Source organism: Electrona antarctica, assembly GCF_951216825.1.
Source record: "Electrona antarctica genome assembly, chromosome: 4".
Lineage (NCBI taxonomy): Eukaryota > Metazoa > Chordata > Actinopteri > Myctophiformes > Myctophidae > Electrona > Electrona antarctica.
In genome coordinates, this window is record NC_136809.1 from 4,444,936 (window position 1) to 4,468,041 (window position 23,106).

General features: G+C 43.9%; 2 protein-coding genes across 2 annotated transcripts in view; one reads left to right on the forward strand and one right to left on the reverse strand.

Moving 5' to 3' along the window:
- Window positions 1-4,580, forward strand: part of LOC306922508 (nidogen-1-like) — a 72,532-nt gene extending 67,952 nt beyond the window's left edge. The window contains exons 22-24 of the mRNA XM_079500167.1: window positions 270-393; window positions 1,074-1,186; window positions 1,280-4,580. Of these exons, the coding sequence (XP_079356293.1) occupies window positions 270-393; window positions 1,074-1,186; window positions 1,280-1,398 (356 nt within the window). The 3' untranslated portion in view covers window positions 1,399-4,580. The remainder of the gene's footprint in view (window positions 1-269; window positions 394-1,073; window positions 1,187-1,279) is intronic.
- Window positions 4,581-7,725: 3,145 nt separating this feature from the next.
- Window positions 7,726-22,452, reverse strand: LOC306921441 (uncharacterized protein). Its single transcript, XM_079498572.1, has 4 exons — window positions 22,184-22,452; window positions 16,016-16,560; window positions 9,711-9,902; window positions 7,726-8,950 (listed from the first exon to the last, which is right to left on the reverse strand). The coding sequence occupies exons 2-4, from the start codon at window positions 16,389-16,391 to the stop codon at window positions 8,403-8,405; spliced, it is 1,116 nt and encodes a 371-aa protein (XP_079354698.1). The 5' UTR covers window positions 16,392-16,560; window positions 22,184-22,452; the 3' UTR covers window positions 7,726-8,402.
- Between the last annotated feature and the right edge of the window lie 654 nt (window positions 22,453-23,106).

Genomic DNA, 23,106 nt, shown 5'->3' on the forward strand with positions numbered 1-23,106 from the left:
ACATTAAGTGGGTAATGTAGTTCAGAACACTCAGTGGGATCGTGGGTAGTGTAGTTAGGGACACTCGGAGGGATCATGGGTAATGTAGGCTAGTTCAGAGAACTCAGGTCCATTGTCCGCAGTGTTCATTTTGTTGAATAAATTATTGAATAAATATTAATACAAGCGCTTGTGTGCGTGCGTGCGTGCCTGCCTGCCTGCCTGCCTGCCTGCCTGCCTGTGTGCGTGCGTGCGTGCGTGCGTGTGTGTGTGTGTGTGTGTGTGAGCAGGGACTCATAAGGTGGAGTGTGTGGACCCGGCCAGCAGGGAGCGCCGTCAGATCGCTGAGGGAGTTCAGTACCCCTTCTCTGTGGTAGCCTACGGACGGTACCTCTATTACACTGACTGGAGGAGGTAATTAACATCTCATTAACATCTAATTAACATATCATTAACCATACGTAATATCCCTTTATTACACTGACTGGAGGGGGTATAGCCTACATGGATATATTAACATCTAATTAACATCTAATTAACCCTCTTATTGCCCTTGACGGTATTGATGTAGTGAATTAATTAATCCCCCACTACCGTTGACGTTATTGACGTAATTGTTTTATTCCCTATAATCGGGTGGTTTGTTTTAAACAATGTAGCAACTTTTAGCATTATTGGCTAACGGCCGATGTCCTTCACCTAAAACCAGCCGAAATCCTCACGTGCACGGTCGCGCACGTGATCTTTATGTGCATAGCTGCTCAAAATGCGGGGCTTGATTAGAGCTTAATTTGACTTAGATATGAAAATAAACGATGATCGCATAGCATCGGGGACAGATCACTGTGTAACACAGTGCAGAAAGATAGCGGATGTTGACACCCGTTTAACCGGAAATGACGACGGCCAGATTCGGTCATTTCGGCCAAAATCGGCATAATAAGTTACCGCCACCATCAGGACTGGATGTCTATACTATATGCTTGCCCCTAACCTCCCCCGGGGCAGCACATCTAAACCTAACCTTAACCCATGTCTAACCAATGACTAGTCTAAACTAAGTATGCACCCCGCTGCATGCGTTGTTCTTTCAGAGAGGCGGTGGTAGCGGTGGACAGACAGACAGGCAGAGAGACAGACGAGTTCCTGCCCCAGAAGCGTTCCAGGGTGTACGGCATCACCGCCACGCCCACAACGTGTCATCAGGGTGAGGCCACACCCCTTAACCACTTTAAATCGCTCTGGATTAAGAGCATCTGCTAAATGCCTAAATCATTGTTGTAATTGTTGTTGTCATCAGGATACAACTACTGCGCCAACAACGGAGGATGCTCTCACCTGTGTCTGCCTCGACCCGGAGGATTCACCTGCCGCTGTCCGGACGCTCCCATTGGCCGCTGCGTGGACGCCAACCTGTGACATCATTCTGATGTGAGGGGCGGGGCCAGCAGCAGGACCCTACTTCCTGTTTCCTCCTAACCCCGGTCATCAAGGGCCCCTTTCTATCCGACCAGGACCTCTAGTACTGATGGCCTTATCTACCTACCGGGACCTCTAGTACTGATCGTTTTATCTACCTACCGGGACCTCTAGTACTGATGGTTTTATCTCCTACCAGGACCTCTAGTACTGTTTTATCTACAGTCCAGTGCTGTTGGTCTGTTCCTCACTGACATCTAAAGGTACCTTTCAAAATCTTTCAGGTGAAAGGTACCTCTGGAAGCCACACCTCTGATGGGTGGGGTTTAGTCTTAAGTCTTAAGGGGGGAACACAACCGTAACTACCAGGACCTCTAGTACTGATGGTTGTATCTACCTACCGGGACCTCTTGTACTAATCAGTACAACATGAAACCAGCAGTACTAGAGGTCCTGGTAGGTAGATAAAAACCAGCAGTAATGAGGATCAGTGTTAAATCGGTGGAGGAAGTCTAATGTTGGTTGGACCAGGAAAACCGCAAAGCTGCCACATGTTTTCTGTTGAGTGAGTATTTCATTTGCAGGTTTGTTAGGACTGGTGCGATGTGGTCCCTGGATCGGGCACATACAAGTACTATAGGTTTGTTAGGACTGGTGCGATGTGGTCCCTGGATCGGGCACATACAAGTACTATAGGTTTGCACAGTACTACTATACTAACGTACGGTACGTACAGTATACTAAAGGATACAGTGTATCCTGTGCATATATACTGTGCATTACAGAAAACGCAGAGAGATTCCAGACAATAGAGCACCGAAGTCTGACGTCAATATCAGTAGAGGGCGCTATAAATCCACGGGTTCATGTACTTTTTATTTGCATTGTAATCCCCATAGGGGGATTTTAGATCGCCTCGTATAAGAACTGTGTTTGAAAAATAAACAAATCATCCCGTCCGCTTCACTCATATGGATATGAATAATCAACTGACTGAGAGAAAACGCTATTGTTACTGCTACTGAATTAGTTACATTTTCACTAGAAATATGATACTATACTATAATAGTATCATAATAGTGACTGACGGTCTCAAACGATACAGAGACACCTCCCTGACAATAACGCCGAGACAGCTTGTTTATTTTTGGACCACAATGCTTATATGAAACGATTTTAAGATCACCCCATGTTATTCTCCATAGAGAAATTACTTCCGTGAACCAGGGGAATCGAGGGGATGAGCGAGTGACGTCAGGACTTCGGCACTCTATAGAGCACGACGCACGCAAGTCTGACGTAATTTACACATCCTACCTGTGTCGCGTCCCCCCAGCCCCCCCATTCTGAATCCTCATAGACATTTCTTTATTTCGCGTCAAAGAAGGACTGTGTTCCAAAAATAAACAAATGATCCTGACGGTTTCACTCATAATATGGATGTGAAGAATCAACTGATTGCGATAAATTACCGCCGCCGAATTATAGTGAACTTTTCGCCAGAAACAGCCTGTATCAATACTCTGTATCGTATACTGTAGTAAACGATACAGAGCCACCTCTCCGCCAATGTCGCCGGGACAGTTTGTTTATTTTTGGACCACTATGCTTATTATATGAGACGATTCTAAGATGACCCGTCATTCTCCGTAGAGAAGTGACTTCCGTGACCAGGGGATGAACGAGTGACGTCAGGACTCAATGGGTGCCTTTGTATAACTTGTTTGTTTTGTTTTTAAACTCACTAAAGTTTATTTTGTATTGTGTTTTAGTTTATACATTTGTTTTTAACCACAAGACTCCCTATCCGGCGATAATAACGGTAGATGAACTGTTATCGGCAAAGAGATTTGGTTGTTTTTAATAATTAACTTGTAATAAATAAACCCTTTTCCGCAGCAACTTGGCATGGGAGACAGCAGACAGACCAGTTGCTCCAATTATTCTAATTAAGGATCTGTTCCATATAGTGTAGTAATAGTGGTTCTAAAATGTTTTAATTTCAAGGACCCCCATTTGGTTCCATTTTGTACACTCTCAGAGTTGCACACCCGTAAAGGGTATCATCATGAATTAAAAAAAAAAGTAGGAGTGCGTGATTATGAAATTATGACCGATCTCCCATTATTTGCAGGGTCATATCTGCCGATACCGATTCTGACCGATTCCGATATTATACAGAAGACCACTATGGAAACAAGCCTATAGGCCCTATAGGGGCGTGGCCCAAAGCCTGTTAATAGTATAAAGGTATTCAATCAATCAATAAATAGCCTATACTCTTTTCCATGTGTCTGCATGTTTTCACAAACTGATGAGATGAGTACACAAATTAAATGCTGCTTCCAGACATATTTTACTTTTTACTTTAGTTTTTACAATGTGGTAACGTTTTGGGCCGAAGCGTTACCACATTGTAAAAGATAATATGTCTGGGAGCAGAAATTGGTGTGCAGACTTTTTTTTATGTTTGATCAGGCACCCAGTCTATTAAGGTGCATGTCTTTTGGCTGTTTTTCAGCCTCCTCTGCCCTGGATATCATCAACAGCTCAGTGGCCTTGTAGTTATAGTGTCCGCCCTGAGACTGGAAGGCCGGCGGTTCGATCCCCAGCCGGGTAATACCAAAGGGTTGGATTAGGGTCCCTGTGACATACTAGTCATGTCCAGGGAGTGTACTTGTACATCAAGCTGCCTCACACTACAGCAAGAGGAGATAGGCTCCTCCCATATGGGCCACATGACTTGGCAAGGCTCAGAATGTAGAGCTATTTAAATTGTGAGTCTCAGTGGAAGAGTGGTTTTGAATCCAGTGCGGTCCTGCGGTCCAGTCCTACCAACCTCACTGGTTGATCTCCTTGTCACTCATGGAAAGCATGGACAAGAAGACAAAGAAGACTCTGACGAGTTCTATGAACACGATGACTGATTAATGTGATTTTGTTCTGCATGGTACAGGCTAGTGTATATGAGTGGTCACTGTTTGTGCATGTTGCTTACATATTTGCCTGTGAGTGTGTACAGGGCGGAGTACTGTAATGGATTGTGTGGCTGTGTGTATTTTGTTCTGCATAATGCAGGCCATTCTATAATGTTTAATGTGTATACTGCCGAATATTGTTCATTACTGAGGATGTTTTTTTGTATGTGCTATATTCTTAGTATAAAGCTTCCTTAAACCCCAGCATCTGTCTAGATACCTTATTTGTTATATGCAATATTGGTATCTCTTACTTCGTAAAAACAATGTGATTATATATATATATATATTTTTTTTTCTCTTATCATTTTTATCCCACGATTTTGTAACCCATTTTTCACCCGTGTCAATTATCTAATGTGATCCTGGGCTCTACACACCCTCCGCCAACCTAGTCCCCATATATGGGGGACATGGGGAGAGCAACGGACTTGAACTCATGCTTCCTTCATGCCTGAGTGTCCAAGTTCCTTTACACCTGACAGGGGGGAGTTTCCCTGGTTGGATGTAGCGCGTGGAAGGAACACGTTATTCCAACCAGTTCCTTTCCCCTCCATCAGGCTGGCCAGGGGGAGGCAGTTTAGAGACCAGGATTACTGCATGTTTTTTGTGAGGGTATACCTCATAGACATATATACATAGACGCCTCATTTGCCGCTGCAGTTCATTGGCGCGACGTGTATCCCAATGAAGGCGGAAGTGCAGTGCTGAAGGCTTTTTTTTTTTAACAAATCTTTATAACAGTCATGACAATATACATTACAAAACAAGACAAAAAACAAACACAAACAACAAAGTTATTAACAATACAACATCAGAGCCAGGGGGGATTAGATTACTAACAGAAAACATTAAAAGAGTGAACACAAAGCAACAGTTCTCCGCAGCTTTCTTATTTAGAAGTGCTGAAGGCATTTGCTGAAGGCGACTGCGTCGCTGCCCGAGTGACGTCACTCATGTGAATCCTCCATGTCTCTCGCTGTCACTCAAGTGACTACTGGCCAATCACAGCGCGTCTTTTCCGGGACTTATGTTACGCACGCGGAAGCTTGACAAGCTTCCGCTTTGCTTCCGCTATTCTTCGCAAGGAATGTCGGGAAAATAGTGCCTTCAATTTTGACACACGCCTCAGAGCCGGAAGGGGCGTCTATGTATATATGTCTATGGTATACCTACCCTAGGGGACACGGGGAGAACATGCAAACTCCACACAGAAAGGCCCTTTCGATGATCGGTGATTATATTATAATGGCGGCACTGATTTTCACACCAGCATGCCATGGGGCATGGGCACATGTATGTAGTCACTTTAAGAATAGTTTCAGTGAGATCCAATTGACCCTCAAAACATAGGTTCAGACCATAGAGGTTCAGACATCTTATATAACAATATTTGTTTTGTGTTTCTGGGGATGATGTAGAGTAGACCTAACCTGACTCCGCCAGATGGGGCAGCAGAGAGTACACTGGGTTCCCCCCCTAGTCAGGTTAAAAATAAATGGTAGCAAGCCCCAACATCCTATTCTGCTACTTACAAATGTCTGACTTCCATGTCGATTTATGTAATTTTAGTAAATTCATATTTGCCTTTTCACAAATTCGACAGAGCTTTGAGGTAGGTGGAACATTTGTACAACTTTTTAACATGGCTCATCATTTTCAGCACATTTCTTTACAATAAGAAAACACAGATTAGAAGTATATTTCAGGGGGGGTGCATGATTTCAGCTCGGCTACTAGACTACTTGTTTATGTGTACATTGCAAAGGTAAAGACCGCCCTCTTGTGGTAGAACAGTGAATCGAGCTGGGGAGACAGATAGGCCATAGGAGTACAAAATGTATGCTTTATTGTGACCTACTATTATGAGTAAAGTAGAGTACAAATACAGTAGGCCTACCTACTATTCTATAGGCTACTTGGACTCGGGGTACCATGCACTGTGTATTATGGTTAATGATTAACATCCTTATTTGATATTACAAAACTTGAATAATATTCAAAGGATTCATCAGAGCAGACTACTACACATGATAATCTTGCAATGGGCCTGGTCTATAAAATTTGCATCATTCACTGAATCACCTACACCAAGATACCCATGCACCTGTCAAAATATTCCTTTAATGTCAAGTCCACAGTCACAACACCAGAGGGAGTTCAACAACCACGTGCAAACCAGATTCACCTCAAACAAGGGATTAGGCCTACATTACAATTTAGGCATTTAGCAGACGCTCTTAATATTATGCATTGCATTATATTACATATTACATACATAATAGTCTCGGATTTTTCAAAGGTTAGTCAAAAAACTCAGGATAAGACAACGTTTTATATGTGGCAGCTAATGAGCTAAATATTTCTCTTTCATGTTTGGGGTCATTTCACGACATCTACTCTGTCTTTCACCCCAGACTTGATTCAGTATTTTAATGGCAAATGGAACCAAATGGACCCGTTCCATTTTGTACACTCAGAGTTGGATTAACATTGATTTTACAATATAAATGGGGGTCCCCCAGAGATAGAAATACCATTAAATGGGGGTCCGCTGACTAATGCATGTCAAACTGGTGGTCCTTGAATTTAAACGGGTTGAGAATCACTGCTAGAGCCGTACAAATCTTCTCTTATGGGGGTCAAATGAGTTAAATGTTTCTCTTTCAAACATGTTTGGGGTCATTTCACTACTCAGGCTTCTGTCTTTCACCCCAGACTTGATTCAGTATTTTTGAGTGGTGCAAACCACTCCAACAACCAGCTTTGTCTGTCTGTATCTGTGTATGTGTGTACCTGTACGTGGGGCCACGCACAGGTGAGCATGGTTGCTATGGTTAGTGTGTGACATCACTCAGTGCACCACTCAGTTCACACGGGTGTGATTTTTTAATAGACATGTGATTTTCATTTTAACAAAACCCATCGTTAAAGTGATATTTCACTTTCAAAACTTTGTCATTTTATCGTCTACTCAGGCTTATGTGAACAAACACGCAAAGAGAGTTTTTCAGTTGCTTGATTCAGTATTTAGATATATGATATTTATTTTAGCGGCCCCTTTCCTATACAAACCTATTGTAACTTCAAACTCTGTTCTAACCATGCTAGATTAACCCATTTTGGGCAGGAACCCCTTTTGGTGTTTGCATTATGTTATGCTTTAGCTATTGAAAAATAACAAGATCTACAAGCTCATAGCGCGCCACCGAGTGGCGCGCTATGAGCTTGTAGGTCTGCAATTTTTGAAAAATCGAAGAACCACTGACATAGAAACATAGCTTTTTCAGAAAACTGTCAGGATGTAGAAGACATTTTTTGAATCTGATCTCAGGTCAAAATGGGTTAATCGAAAACGCCCGTCCTTTTTTTCTGGTGACTGATATTGTCCTAATATGTGAGGCGCCTCTGTTTTTTAATTACTTTTTAATTGCATAAAATAATTCACCCAAAATATGAAAAATAAATGAGAACGAAAATGTTCAATTAGTTTTAATTTCTCATTGAATTCCGTACTTTTACTTGTATTTATATATTGCAGTATTGATACTTTTACTAAGTAAATCATTTGAGTACTTTTTCCACCACTGTGTGCTCACAACTCCTAATGTCACAAACCACAACTAAAGTGTTTCTCCCTCTGCATGACTCTTCATGTGTATCTTCAGAGAACACGTCCGATTGAAGGTCTTTCCGCAAACAGTACAAACAAAGGGTTTTTCCCCCGTATGAATCCTCATGTGTCGTTTCAGATCGTTCATCTGACCAATGCCTTTGCCGCAAACCGTACAGCTAAAGGGTTTTTCCCCGGTATGAGTCATCATGTGTTTCTTCAGATGGGAATTATGGTTGAATCTCTGTTCGCAGACAGCACAGATAAAGGGTTTTTCCCCCGTGTGAATCCTCATGTGTTCCGTTAGAGCACTCTTTTGACCACAGCCTTTGCCACACACTGTGCAGGTGAAGAGTGTTTGGCCATGGGTGCTCATGTGAGACCTCAAATTGGACTTACGATTAAAGCTTTTGCTACAGACGGTACAAGTAAAGGGCTTTTCCCCCGTGTGAGTCCTCATGTGTTGTTTCATGCATCCATGCGTGACACTTCTCACGGATCCTCAGAGTGTCCTTTCTTGTAAACGTTTTGCCACACTCCCTACAATTGAAGCTTTTCTTCCCCGTGTGACTGCTCATGGAGTCGGTTTGTTCTGATGAACTCAGGCCCTCCTCCCACTCATCACTGTCTTCAGTGTCAGATTCAGAACGGTGTGAAGAGAGGAGCTGGTCATCACTAGTTGGTTGTGATGTTCCACAGTCCTCTACATCAGCCTGTGTTTTCATGTGTTCAGTTGAGGTGCCGGCTACAGGCTCTGTCTCTCTGTTTTCACCATCATCGTCGTCTTTGACTTTCACAACTAGTAATGTCCAAGTTGACCCACCAGCCTCTTCTGGTCTTTGAAGTAGCTCCTCTTGTTCCTCTTTAATCTGTGGAAGTTGTGGTTCCTCCTGGACCGGACTGACCGGACTGGAGCTTCTCTCCTGCAGCTGTTCAGGGGAAACAGGGAGGTGCAGGAAACCTAGGGGAAAAAAGTTATTGTTAATAATTAAATGTTAAATAGACTGCATTCATATAGCGCACATTCGGTGAGCATTCACCGGAGGAAACCATGCAAGACACCAATCTGCTCACTGGGAGCACTTTAGGTTAGGGGTTCAGTGTCTTGCTCAAGGACACCTCGACACATATATAGCCAGGAGGAGCCGGGGTACAAACCTGGAACCTTCGGATTCCAAGACAGCCGCTCTACCTCCTGAGCCACTGCTGCCACTAATAAATACTATCACGTCTTTTGCTTTCTATAGTCGTTAGAAAATTCTGGATTAACCGTTATTTTTAACTTAATCTGATCTAATCTGTTATTATATCCAATAAGGAGTGGTACACGTGAAATATTACATGACAACATCCAGAGTGCAGCGCAGCTCCGATCCAGCGGGCTGGGTCTTACACTAAATCGCTCGAAAATTATATATGTTTTTCTACACATCTTTCATAATTACTAAAGACGTGCAGAGTCTGCAGACGTGCTTTGTCCCTACTGGGCTTCTGTAACAAGCAAGCCTTATACTCTGACCGGCAGTCGCCTTTGAATGTTTTGTCTTTCCACGCTTCTACCTCGTTATACGAAATACAGTAATAACATCAGATTATGGTACGAAAATGGTTAATTGCACTTTAATCTTTCAAAGTCAAGTTTCTCTAATATTCCCAAAAGCCACTACTGCTGATTAGTACATGCAGATAAATGAAATGGCACACACGATTCTAATTCTTACCTGAGGGAGCATCGCTCCACACCTCACAAACTAGGAATGTCAACGATGGCCCACCAGACACTTCTGGTCTTTCAAGAAGCTCCTCTTGTTCCTCTTTAATCTGTGGAGGTGGTGGTGGTTCCTTCTGGACCAGACTGGAGCTCCACTCCTGCTGTGAAACCTCCTCTTTACACACAGGGAGGAGTGGGAGGTCTAGAAGGAGGAGGTAACACATTTTATTGTAATGTCACAGGAAAGGTAAGCAGTCAGTAATAGAAACCCTTCAAGTTTTTGTTTTCTCTTCTAGAGATTAGATCAGATTAGCCATTATTGTCCCAGCGGGATATCAACTCACTTATGAATGCTCCAAACATATGTATTAGTGATACAAGAGCAGTAATATGACGTTTATTTGTCCTTCATCAAGTGTGCTAGTTAGTTGTACTTGATAAAGACCACGGTGGAAACGCCATATTACTGCTGCTGTGTCTATACCCATATTTGGAGCATTCTAAAGAGAGTTCCGAGCCCCGCTTTGTTCTACATTTTCTGTTTTTACAGTTTGGCTCAGCACCAAATAACTTTCTCTGCGTGTTGTAAATTATGGTCCCGTTAATTTTAAAAATGATTACAAAGTAGGGTGAAGCTTCTAGGGCTTCTATCAGGGCGACTGTGGCTCAAGAGGTAGAGCAGGTCGTCCAATGATCCATGGGTCGGCGGTTCGAATCCCGGCTCCTCCTGTCTACATGTCGAAGTGTCCTTGGGCAAGACAATGAACCCCAAATTGCTCCCGATGTGCTGGTTGGTACCTTGCATGGCTTCCGCCGCAATCGGTGTATGAATGTGTGTGTGAATGGGTGAATGTAATGCACAATCTATGTAAAGCGCCTTGGATAAAGGCGCTATATAAATGCACCATTTACCATTTTATTTACCATTTCTATTGGCTCTACTGAGTGAAGACCCGCCCCCCTCGCTGCCCTTCCAGCCAACGGCATTCACTTCCAGTTGCTTTTCGTTAAGCCTATAACAGCAGTTCCAAGATGGTGGATTTGAATTAGCTGAAAAGGTGCTCGTTAGATCTGGGACATTTTAATTCATTATTTTGGTCATTTCTGAAACATTTAGACTTGTAAATTTAAACCTTTTGTTGAACATTTTTGAAAACCTTGTTAAAATATTGTAGGAAATGAAAAGGGATATTTACTCGCGAGTCGCGACCCATAAGTCGGTTCACAACCCACACATGGATCCCGACCCACTGTTTGGGAAACAGTGCTCTATATATATATATATATACTCATTATATTCCTTTTTCCTGTTTTTTTAACCCTTATTCTCCACAATTTAGTTGTTATGCCAGTTAATTCCTCCCCACACACATTGCTGCGTTGTCACTGCTGTCGTATCCTACTGACTCACCTGTCAGTGAGGAGCCCCCACCAGGAGGACGTACTGTTGTATCCTACTGACTCACCTGCCAGTGAGGAGCCCCCACCAGGAGGACGTACTGTTGTATCCTACTGACTCACCTGTCAGTGAGGAGCCCCCACCGGGAGGACGTACTGTTGTATCTTATACTGACTCACCTGTCAGTGAGGAGCCCCCACCAGGAGGACGTAATGTTGTATCCTACTGACTCACCTGTCAGTGAGGAGCCCCCACCGGGAGGACGTACTGTTGTATCCTATACTGACTCACCTGTCAGTGAGGAGCCCCGACGGGGAGGACATACTGTTGTATCCTATACTGACTCACCTGTCAGTGAGGAGCCCCGATGGGGAGGACATACTGTTGTATCCTATACTGACTCAACTGTCAGTGAGGAGCCCCCACCAGGAGGACGTACTGTTGTATCCTACTGACTCACCTGCCAGTGAGGAGCCCCCACCAGGAGGACGTACTGTTGTATCCTATACTGACTCACCTGTCAGTGAGGAGCCCCCACAGGGAGGACATATACGGTTGTATACCTATACTGACTCACCTGCCAGTGAGGAGCCCCCACCGGGAGGACATATACTGTCTTATCCTATACTGACTCACCTGCCAGTGAGGAGCCCCCACCGGGAGGACATATACTGTCTTATCCTATACTGACTCACCTGCCAGTGAGGAGCCCCCACCGGGAGGACGTACTGTTGTATCCTACTGACTCACCTGCCAGTGAGGAGCCCCCACCGGGAGGACATACTGTTGTATCCTACTGACTCAACTGCCAGTGAGGAGCCCCCACAGGGAGGACATATACGGTTGTATACCTATACTGACTCACCTGCCAGTGAGGAGCCCCCACCGGGAGGACATACTGTTGTATCCTACTGACTCACCTGCCAGTGAGGAGCCCCCACCGGGAGGACATATACTGTCTTATCCTATACTGACTCACCTGCCAGTGAGGAGCCCCCACCGGGAGGACGTACTGTTGTATCCTACTGACTCACCTGCCAGTGAGGAGCCCCCACCGGGAGGACATACTGTTGTATCCTACTGACTCAACTGCCAGTGAGGAGCCCCCACCGGGAGGACATATACTGTTGTATACCTATACTGACTCACCTGCCAGTGAGGAGCCCCCACCGGGAGGACATATACTGTTGTATCCTATACTGACTCACCTGCCAGTGAGGAGCCCCCACCGGGAGGACACATACTGTTGTATCCTATACTGACTCACCTGCCAGTGAGGAGCCTCCACCGGGAGGACGTAGAGCCTTCGTCCTACTCCTCCCGCCCAACACTCCCTTGCTGACAGGATCCCCCCCCCCCAGCCCGTAGGAGTACATACAGTGACATATCACCCTCCTCTCTGCCCGGCTTCCTCCCACCGAACACGTACGCAGGCCTGTCACAATTATTACATAATCATCTAATTACAATTATTTTCTCATAATCGTCAAAGCTGAAATAGATCTACCATCTTACACCACATTGTAAGCTTGTAGATCGGCCATTTCTGCCATTTGAACAAAGTATACAATGTCAGTAATATAGTGTATTTAAAGGAGCATTCAGTGATTTGGGTGATTTGGGTGATTTGGAAAAAACCCTCGGTCTGCCCCGGTAACAAGATGTGCACATGCACGCCATGCACTACAGTGGGGGGGGGGGGGGGGGGGGGGGGGGGGGGGGGACACGCGGCAGGCCAACAGCACACACACCATGTCCCGCCCGTATATAGACCAGTAGTTTTCAACCTTTTTTCATATCAAGATCCATTACTTATTCAGCATTTGAGCCACGGACCGCCACTGGCTGAGATTTAGCATGTCAGAACCAAGTCTTAGAATATGTTGTTATCGTTGGATGAGATTTTGTCCACAATTCCATGCTGTATTAAGGAGAGATAACAGGCACATAATTATTCTACATTCTCTGTGTGTAGACTGCTTGCAAATTAACTCATTCAGTGCCCATTATATTTAACCGAAATAGCCCAGCTGCCAGGCATTTTTCATGTTGTTTACTTACCTTTTAAGTAGTCACAGAATATTGACAATGAGGCAAAGAGCCATTCGCTGTGCGATCGTGAACAAAATCCGCTTGTAAATCTTTTCAGTAAAAAGCCCATTGAAAATAGAATGGTGGTTAGAATAGAATGGTGGTTGCGGCAAAAGTGGAACGATACGGGAAGAGAAATAAGGGCGTTCCAAAAACAATCATTATAGTCAGGGAATATTATCAGTATAATGTCAAATCTGGGAATACATTTCTTACCAATAATTTTCTTCACCAATGTGTTTGTAAAGGTGTCTACTAACATATCTATAGTCACCAATGTGTTTGTAAAGGTGTCTACTAACATATCTATAGTCACCAATGTGTTTGTAAAGGTGTCTACTAACATATCTATAGTCACCAATGTGTTTGTAAAGGTGTCTACTAAGTACTAACATATCTATAGTCACCAATGTGTTTGTAAAGGTGTCTACTAAGTACTAACATATCTATAGTCACCAATGTGTTTGTAAAGGTGTCTACTAACATATCTATAGTCACCAATGTGTTTGTAAAGGTGTCTACTAACATATCTATAGTCACCAATGTGTTTGTAAAGGTGTCTACTAAGTACTAACATATCTATAGTCACCAATGTGTTTGTAAAGGTGTCTACTAAGTACTAACATATCTATAGTCACCAATGTGTTTGTAAAGGTGTCTACTAACATATCTATAGTCACCAATGTGTTTGTAAAGGTGTCTACTAACATATCTATAGTCACCAATGTGTTTGTAAAGGTGTCTACTAACGTATCTATAGTCACCAATGTGTTTGTAAAGGTGTCTACTAACGTATCTATAGTCACCAATGTGTTTGTAAAGGTGTCTACTAACATATCTATAGTCACCAATGTGTTTGTAAAGGTGTCTACTAACATATCTATAGTCACCAATGTGTTTGTAAAGGTGTCTACTAACGTATCTATAGTCACCAATGTGTTTGTAAAGGTGTCTACTAACATATCCCACATTGGTTTATATTCAACCACCCTAGGGGGATCTTTGACAGCTGCTGAAAGTTGTGGTCAACAACCAATATAAGGCAAAATGTTCTACATTTCAATATGCTTTAACCCATTTTGACCTGAGATCAGATTCTAAAAATGTCTTCTACATCCTGACAGTTTCTATGTCAGTCGTTCTTTGATTTTTCAAAAATAGCAGACCTGCTATTTTTCAATAGCTAAAGCATAACATAATGCTAACACCAAAAGGGGTTCCCAAATACATATAATTCTAGAGGTCCTTGACATGAAATCGTTTGAGAACCACTGACATAGAAACAAAGGTTTTTCAGAAAACTATCAGGATTTAGAAGGCATTTGTAGAATCGTCCTCAGGTCTAAATGGGTTAATTGTCTTGCTCAGGGGCATGTAGACAGACCGGCGTCAGGATGTGAACCGGGGACCTTCCGTTTCCTCTACCAACTCGGCTGTAGGGTGCAGCAGTGACGTGGAGGCCATTTTGTGGTTCCCCTCAAATTCACTCATTATGTTTTCCACCCATATATAGACATTTCCAAAAACAATATCTGTATAAATTATTTTAAGCGTAGAATCAAGCCATCATTCTCCCGGCGAAACAACATGACCATAAAACATTTGATTCTGTGAAGAACACAATATTTATTAAATATATCATAAAATTAACCCCCATATGGGCGAGCTGAGTGAGCTGTGACTGACTGAGTTTTTGTTTTGTTTTTTAAAGAAGCTCTTGAATATGACCAAAGACATGATAATGTTCACTGTGATTATGGAAAGCTTACAGTCATATCACTGTGGTAAGCTTACAGTCATATCACTGTGGTAAGCTTACAGTCATATCACTGTGGTAAGCTTACAGTCACATCACACACACTGTGATTATGGTAAGCTTACAGTCATATCACACACACTTTTACGAGCAAACTTTTACGAGCAAAAAAAGAAAAACAATCGAAAGTGTGAATAGTCCTTTTTACATAAATCAATATGATAACCAAACATATAGATAATGATCAAAGTGCACTTGAACGATATGATTACATGAACTTGTTACTCGCATGCTATCTCTGTGGCAGTCAGGAGCAATGCTTCAGACAGTCAGCTTCAGACAGTGATGGCCCGCAACTGATAGGATTGAGAACGAAAGAATAAAAGTTTTTAAAAAAAGAAAAAAAAACTTCTACCCGTCCGACCGGGGCAAGTAAAAGACGGGTTTTACTTGCCCGCAGTCTTTTTTTTACGTGCCCCGGGCAACCGGGCAGCTGCTGAAGTCGAGCCTTGCCCCGCATGAGTCTTCATGTGCGACTTTAGGTTACCGTTTCGACTGAAGCTCTGCTGACAAACTGTGCAAGTGAAAGGTTTTTCTCCCGTGTGAGTCCTCATGTGTTTCTTTACATTCGTACTATCGTTAAAGCTTTTGTCGCATAGTGCACAAGGAAAGGGTTTTTCCCCCGTATGTATCCTCATGTGTGTCTTCAGGTCATAATTTCGACTAAACCTCTGATCACAAAATGTACAATTGAAGGGTTTTTCCCCAGTATGAGTCCTGGTGTGTGTCTTCAGATGATCGTTTCGACTAAATCTTTGCTTACAGACGGCGCAAATAAAGCGTTTTTCCCCTGTGTGAGTCCTCATATGCGTCTTCAGGTTAACATGTTGATTGAAGCTTTTGTCACAAATTGCACAACTAAAGGGTTTTTCCCCTGTGTGAGTCCTCGCGTGTCGTTTCAGATCGCCCATCTGACCAAAGCCTTTGCCACACACCGTGCAAATAAAGCTTTTCTTCCCCGTATGACTCCCTGTGTGTGGAGTTTCTTTTGACGTTTCCTGACACTCACCAATGTCTTCAGCTTGGACTTGGACTTCGATGGACGAGAAGCGCTGGCCATGGCCGGTCGGCTGCGATGTTCCACCGTCCGCTGCATCGGGTTCGGGTTCCGCGTGTTCCGTTGAGGTGCCAATGTCTATGACCTGGACTTCAACTCCGATGGCAGCTTCAGAACAGAGGAGCTGGCCATCGCCGGTCGGCTGCGACGTTCCGCAGTCCTCATCAACAACCACAGCTTGTGTTTCCCTGTGGTCACCTGAGGTGCTGGCCAGAGGCTCCGTCTCGCCGATATATTCGCTGTTTACAATGTTCACCAACAGTATCGTCAACGTTGTCATTTCGGCCTCCTCTGGTCTTCCAAGTAGCTCCTCTTGTTCCTCATTCATCTGTGGAGGTCCTGGTTCCCCCTGGACCAGACTGGAGGTCCTGGTTCCCCCTGGACCAGACTGGAGGTCCTGGTTCCCCCCTGGACCAGACTGGAGGTCCTGGTTCCCCCCTGGACCTGAGACGGGAGGTCCTCTCTCCTGCTGTACTCCTTCTGAAGGTGCAGGAAATCTAGGTAAAAGGATAAGATGAGAGGTAATTACTAAATGTTTTCTTGTAGTTAAAGACAGGGCAACAGAACATTTAAACGCTGGATATCCAAATAAGTGTGTGTGTGTGCACGTGCGTGCGTGCACTAATGTTATAATTTGGGCATTCTCATGAACTATAAATGTTTTATAAATGTGGGGGAATGGCCCCACCCAACATTGAGTTTAACCTTTTTAAATGTAGCTCTAACTTCAATGAGGAACATATCTTCTCTCACACTCTGATATTTGCACTATACTTTATTGATGGAAATTCTCATTCAGAGCTCAGAGCCAATCAGAATATGTCAATCTGCAGTCCGCCAATCAAGCTCCTCCATCTTTAAATAGCACTGCCTCTGACGCTGTGAGAGGCAGTGAGTGTGTGACTCTGTGAGAGGCAGTGAGTGTGTAACTCTGTGAGAGGCAGTGAGTGTGTGACACTGTGAGAGGCAGTGAGTGTGTGACTCTGTGAGAGGCAGTGAGTGTGTGACACTGTGAGAGGCAGTGAGTGTGTGACTCTGTGAGAGGCAGTGAGTGTGTGACACTGTGAGAGGCAGTGAGTGTGTGACACTGTGAGAGGCAGTGAGTGTGTGACACTGTGAGAGGCAGTGAGTGTGTGACTCTGTGAGAGGCAGTGAGTGTGTGACATTGTGAGAGGCAGTGAGTGTGTGACACTGTGAGGCAGTGAGTGTGTGACACTGTGAGAGGCAGTGAGTGTGTGACACTGTGAGAGGCAGTGAGTGTGTGACTCTGTGAGAGGCAGTGAGTGTGTGACACTGTGAGAGGCAGTGAGTGTGTGACACTGTGAGAGGCAGTGAGTGTGTGACTCTGTGAGAGGCAGTGAGTGTGTGACTCTGTGAGAGGCAGTGAGTGTGTGACTCTGTGAGAGGCAGTGAGTGTGTGACTCTGTGAGAGGCAGTGAGTGTGTGACGCTGTGAGAGGCAGTGAGTGTGTGACTCTGTGAGAGGCAGTGAGTGTGTGACACTGTGAGAGGCAGTGAGTGTGTGACTCTGTGAGAGGCAGTGAGTGTGTGACTCTGTGAGAGGCAGTGAGTGTGTGACTCTGTGAGAGGCAGTGAGTGTGTGACACTGTGAGAGACAAAGTTAAAAGTGTGAGAATAGGCGAGAGAGGGAGAGGACCTCTCCCCCCTTCCCCTCCCCCACCAGGCAGTGGACTGGTGGTTAAACTGGGAGGTTGGGGTTCGATCCCCGGTCGGGTCATTCCAAAGACTGTAAAAATGGGTTAGGTAACGTGTGTGACAAATCGTACGACTTTGACTTCTCCTCCTCCCTTTGGTTGTGTGGGTTCGTTTCCCATCAGTGCGATTGTAATTAACATTCTTATACCACTATATTATCTGACATCATTGTTATACCATATTATATTATCTTACACTATTACATTTATTACTATTGCTACTACTTGTATTTGCCTGTATCTCCTCTCCGTCGCTCCTTCTCTCACATGACACGGTTGAGTCAGATGGCCGCCCAATGAGGGGGGGGGGGGGGGGACACTGTCACAAAATTGCTTGCTCAGGGTGGGATCTCTGTCGTTTCTCTGCTCTACATGTAAAGTGTCTTGAGACAACTTGTTGTGATTTGACACTTTTAGACCTGAGGACGATTCTACAAATGTCTTCTAAATCCTGACAGTTTTCTGAATAACCTATGGTTCTGTGTCAGTGGTTCTCAAACTATTTCATGTCAAGGAGCCCAAAAATTATATGTATTTGACCGCCGACACCCCATCTGAAAATATGTAGTTCCAGGGACCCCCAAAAGCAAAGATTTGAGTTCAAAACGTTCGCTCTGAAAGAATATATATTCGATTTGTGCCACATTTTTACGATTTTTCAAAAATAGCAGATCTACAAGCTCGTAGTGCGGCACCGAGTGCCGTGCTACGAGCTTGTAGGTCAGCTATTTTTCAATAGCTACAGTAAGACATAATGCTTAAAACACCAAAAGGGGCTCCCGCCCTGAATGGGTTAATACAATTGAATTGAATATACTAGTCCTTATAGCCATCCGAATATATGAACACTGCACGCACGCACGCATGACCTGCACACAGCAGTAATGTGTGTGCAGACATTCGCTTCATCGCGGTCAATACAGGAGAGTCCGTGTTTGTTTGTTTTTTATAGGTGAAATGGAGCAATGTAGAGACGTAGCGTAGGCAACTAGGCATCCAAAAACATACGGCTGTGATTGGCTGTGAGTAGGCCTACTGTATCACCACCCCCATGTTATTCATTTAATGTTCTGCCTACAGTGAAACATAGCCTGGCAACTGTATCTATTAGTTAGCTGTTGAAAAGTGCACTGACTTGCACGTGTGCTGTTTGGGAACAGTACAGTTGACAATGAGACAAATGTTGACAAAACTACAGGAAACGTTACTTGGTTCAAAAGGAGTGACGATACCATCACGCTACTAACCTACGGTATGCAGCGTCACTACTTGTAGCTGGCTACTGCCCATCACTATTAACACTTTTAATAACTGTTAATTAAGTCAGCGGTGAAGTGACACATTAAGAACTTGCAATACCCTTTTAGAAAGAAAGAAAGAAAGAAAGAAAGAAAGAAAGAAATCATCACCAATCTACACAATACAAATCACACCCCTGTGAAGTGAGGGGCGCTAATATAAGTCTAATTCATGTTGATTTGTGATGTAATGGTGATGTAAAACAAACGGTGTCAAAACAAACATTAAATTCTCTTTATTGTTAATGGGATTTAATGTTTGTGTTTAGGGACAAGATGACGTACATTTTCCCTTCATTGTCAATGGCGTTTTTAAAACAAACATTGAACTAAATCTAAATTTAGAACTAAATTGAACTAAAAGATCAGCTCTGTGGTCAAAACTAGTTTTTATCAACTTAGGCTCGTGTCCAGGATCAAGGGCTATCTTTCCCGACCTGACCTCGAGAGGGTCATCCCACTCATCCACACCTTTATTTTTTCAAGGCTTGATTATTGTAATGCGCTATATATATATATATGCATGGACCAGTCTGCCCTCAGACGTCTGCAGCTTGTGCAAAATGACGCCGCTCGCCTCCTCACTGGTACGAAGAGGCGTGATCATATCACTCCCATCCTTGCCTCACTCCACTGGCTACCTGTTAAATTCAGAATTGATTTTAAGATTTTATTATTTGTTTTTAAAGCCCTAAATGGTTTGGCCCCCCTGTATTTATCGGTCCTCATGGACCCATACTCCCCAGCCAGGGCCCTGAGGTCAGCTGACCAGCGGCTCCTGACCCCAGCCAGGGCCCTGAGGTCAGCTGACCAGCGGTTCCTGACCGTGCCAAATTCTAATTACAGGTCCAGAGGCGACCGTGCTTTTTCAGTGGCCAGCCCCAAACTCTGGAACTGTTTGCCCCTACATATTAAGTCTGCCCGCTCCTTAGAGGCTATAACCTCTGGAACTGTTTGCCCCTACATATTAAGTCTGCCCACTCCTTAGAGGCTATAAACTCTGGAACTGTTTGCCCCTACATATTAAGTCTGCCCATTCCTTAGAGGCTATAACCTCTGGAACTGTTTGCCCCTACATATTAAGTCTGCCCGCTCCTTAGAGGCTATAACCTCTGGAACTGTTTGCCCCTACATATTATGTCTGGCCGCTCCTTAGAGGCTATAACCTCTGGAACTGTTTGCCCCTACATATTAAGTCTGCCCACTCCTTAGAGGCTATAACCTCTGGAACTGTTTGCCCCTACATATTAAGTCTGGCCGCTCCTTAGAGGCTATAACCTCTGGAACTGTTTGCCCCTACATATTAAGTCTGCCCGCTCCTTAGAGGCTATAAACTCTGGAACTGTTTGCCCCTACATATTAAGTCTGCCCACTCCTTAGAGGCTATACACTCTGGAACTGTTTGCCCCTACATATTAAGTCTGCCCACTCCTTAGAGGCTATAACCTCTGGAACTGTTTGCCCCTACATATTAAGTCTGCCCGCTCCTTAGAGGCTATAACTTCTGGAACTGTTTGCCCCTACATATTAAGTCTGGCCGCTCCTTAGAGGCTATAACCTCTGGAACTGTTTGCCCCCCTATATATTAAGTCTGCCCGCTCCTTAGAGGCTATAAACTCTGGAACTGTTTGCCCCTACATATTAAGTCTGCCCGCTCCTTAGAGGCTATAACCTCTGGAACTGTTTGCCCCTACATATTAAGTCTGCCCGCTCCTTAGAGGCTATACACTCTGGAACTGTTTGCCCCTACATATTAAGTCTGCCCACTCCTTAGAGGCTATACACTCTGGAACTGTTTGCCCCTACATATTAAGTCTGCCCACTCCTTAGAGGCTATAACCTCTGGAACTGTTTGCCCCTACATATTAAGTCTGCCCGCTCCTTAGAGGCTATAACTTCTGGAACTGTTTGCCCCTACATATTAAGTCTGGCCGCTCCTTAGAGGCTATAACCTCTGGAACTGTTTGCCCCTACATATTAAGTCTGCCCGCTCCTTAGAGGCTATAAACTCTGGAACTGTTTGCCCCTACATATTAAGTCTGCCCACTCCTTAGAGGCTTTTAAGTCTTTGCTTAAAACACATCTCTTCTCCCTGGCTTTCAATGTTGTTTGACCTAATTAACCTGTCTAAATACTTGTGTTGCTTCGATGTTGTTTTTACTATGCTATTTGTGTTGATTGTATGCTTGTTATATGTTCATGTGCAGCACTTTGGTTGACCTCTGGTCTTTGTAAATGTGCTCTATAAATAAAGTTTGATTTGATTTGATTTTAAACCTGTATATAGGAGGGGCTATTTGTACGTCTCTAAATGTTTTGATGAATTGAACATGGTGGACCCTCTTGTAAACAAGTGTAATGCTTAATTGGGTCGTCCACTCACAGTTAACAGTCTTTGTATTGAGTTTGTGCTTGAAATGTACTGTAATTCTGCAAACTGTTAATAAATATTTCAATCAATCAATCAAAAAGGCTGGCACCCCTCAAAAACTGGTCAAACATTGGCCAAATTGTCATAATATAAGAAAGAGGCAAACACTGTGAAAATAGCTGATCTACAAGCTGAGAGCTCACATCGCCTCACAGTGCGAGAAGTTGTGAGATCGGTGAATTGAGCATGAAGGACGCCAATGGAAACAAGCCATAATGCTTTCATTGATTGATTGATCAATACAAAGACATAGCATTACACTTGTTTACAAGAGGGTCCACCTTGTTCAAATCATCAAAACATTTAGAGACGTACAAATAGACACTCAAAAAGAGAACAGGAATTCATCAGTCTCCAGTTCAAATATGATTATTTTGGGGACCCCCAGTTTATTTTGGGGGGTCTACAGTTCAAATATGATTATTATGGGGGGTCCCCGCGTCAAATATGATTGTGTGGGGTCTCCAGTTCAAATGTGATTATTTTCGGAGGTCGACCTCCCAAAATAATCATATTTGAACTGGGGATCCCCAGATCAAATGTGGTTATTATGGGGGGGTCCACAGTTCAAATATGATTATATTTGAGGGGTCATGGCCTGAATAGGTTGAGACGCACTGTTTTAAATGATAAATAAATAAATGGATGAAGCTGAGAAGCAGCAGAACACCACCGACCTGCCGCTGGGTTTGTGGCCGCGTCGGAGGCCACAGCTCCCGGCTTCACAACACCACCGTCCTCCCTGTAGCCAGTTAGCCGCCGACAGGCTACCCGTAGCGTCTCAAACTCCTTACAGATATGGTCGGAGTCTAGTTGTCGTCACTGATACTTAATAATAGAGTTAATTTTGCTAATTAAACTGGTTTACATGACTGTATTTCTTCTGTTGTTGCCGCGAGCCGAAGCTTCTCTCATATTACGTCTGTTGTTTTCCCCGTAAAGAGGTTCGTTCTTTGTTTACACCGACCTGTCGCAAAGCGGAGGTATGGTGTCGTAGAATGTCGCACCATGCGCGCGGGCGTGCGTGCATTGATTGATTGATTGAACAGTATACAAATATACAGTAGGCCTACTATGCAAAAGTAACATTGTCTGTCTGTCTGTCTGTCTGTCTGTCTGTCTGTCTGTCTGTCTGTCTGTCTGTCGGTCTGCCTTCCCCTGCCTCAGCTGCCTGCCTGCCTGAACTAACTGCCAGCCAAATTGTGTTGGTTGATTGATTGATTGATTGATTGATCTGAACATCAGATTTGTTTTTTTGTTTTTTTAAGGGGGCCAATTTCGAATTGCAGCCGTCCACCGTAGTTGCCCTTAGAGAGTGGTCTTGAAGGAGTCTAGGGATGCACATGTCTTAATGGCTGTTGGTAGGGCGTTCCACATTTCAGTGGCATAGGATCGAAATTAATTTAATCCCTTGTTTGAGGTGAATCTGGTTTGCACGTGGTTGTTGAACTCTGTGTTGTGAGTTGTGACTGTGGACTTGACAGAAGTATTTTGACAGGTCCATGGGTATCTTGGTGGTGTAGCGAATCTTATAAAATGGTAAATGGTGCATTTATATAGCGCCTTTATCCAAGGCGCTTTACATAGATTGTGCATTACA

Excerpts from the sequence above, each read along its gene's own strand:
- LOC306921441 (XM_079498572.1), bottom strand. The coding sequence starts at position 16,391 with ATGAATGAGGAACAAGAGGAGCTACTTGGAAGACCAGAGGAGGCCGAA. Across the intron at positions 9,903-16,015 it reads AGTCCAAGCTGAAGACATTG|ACCTCCCACTCCTCCCTGTG; the intron begins GTGAGTGTCAGG and ends TCCTCCTTCTAG. Across the intron at positions 8,951-9,710 it reads GTGGAGCGATGCTCCCTCAG|GTTTCCTGCACCTCCCTGTT; the intron begins GTAAGAATTAGA and ends TTTTTCCCCTAG.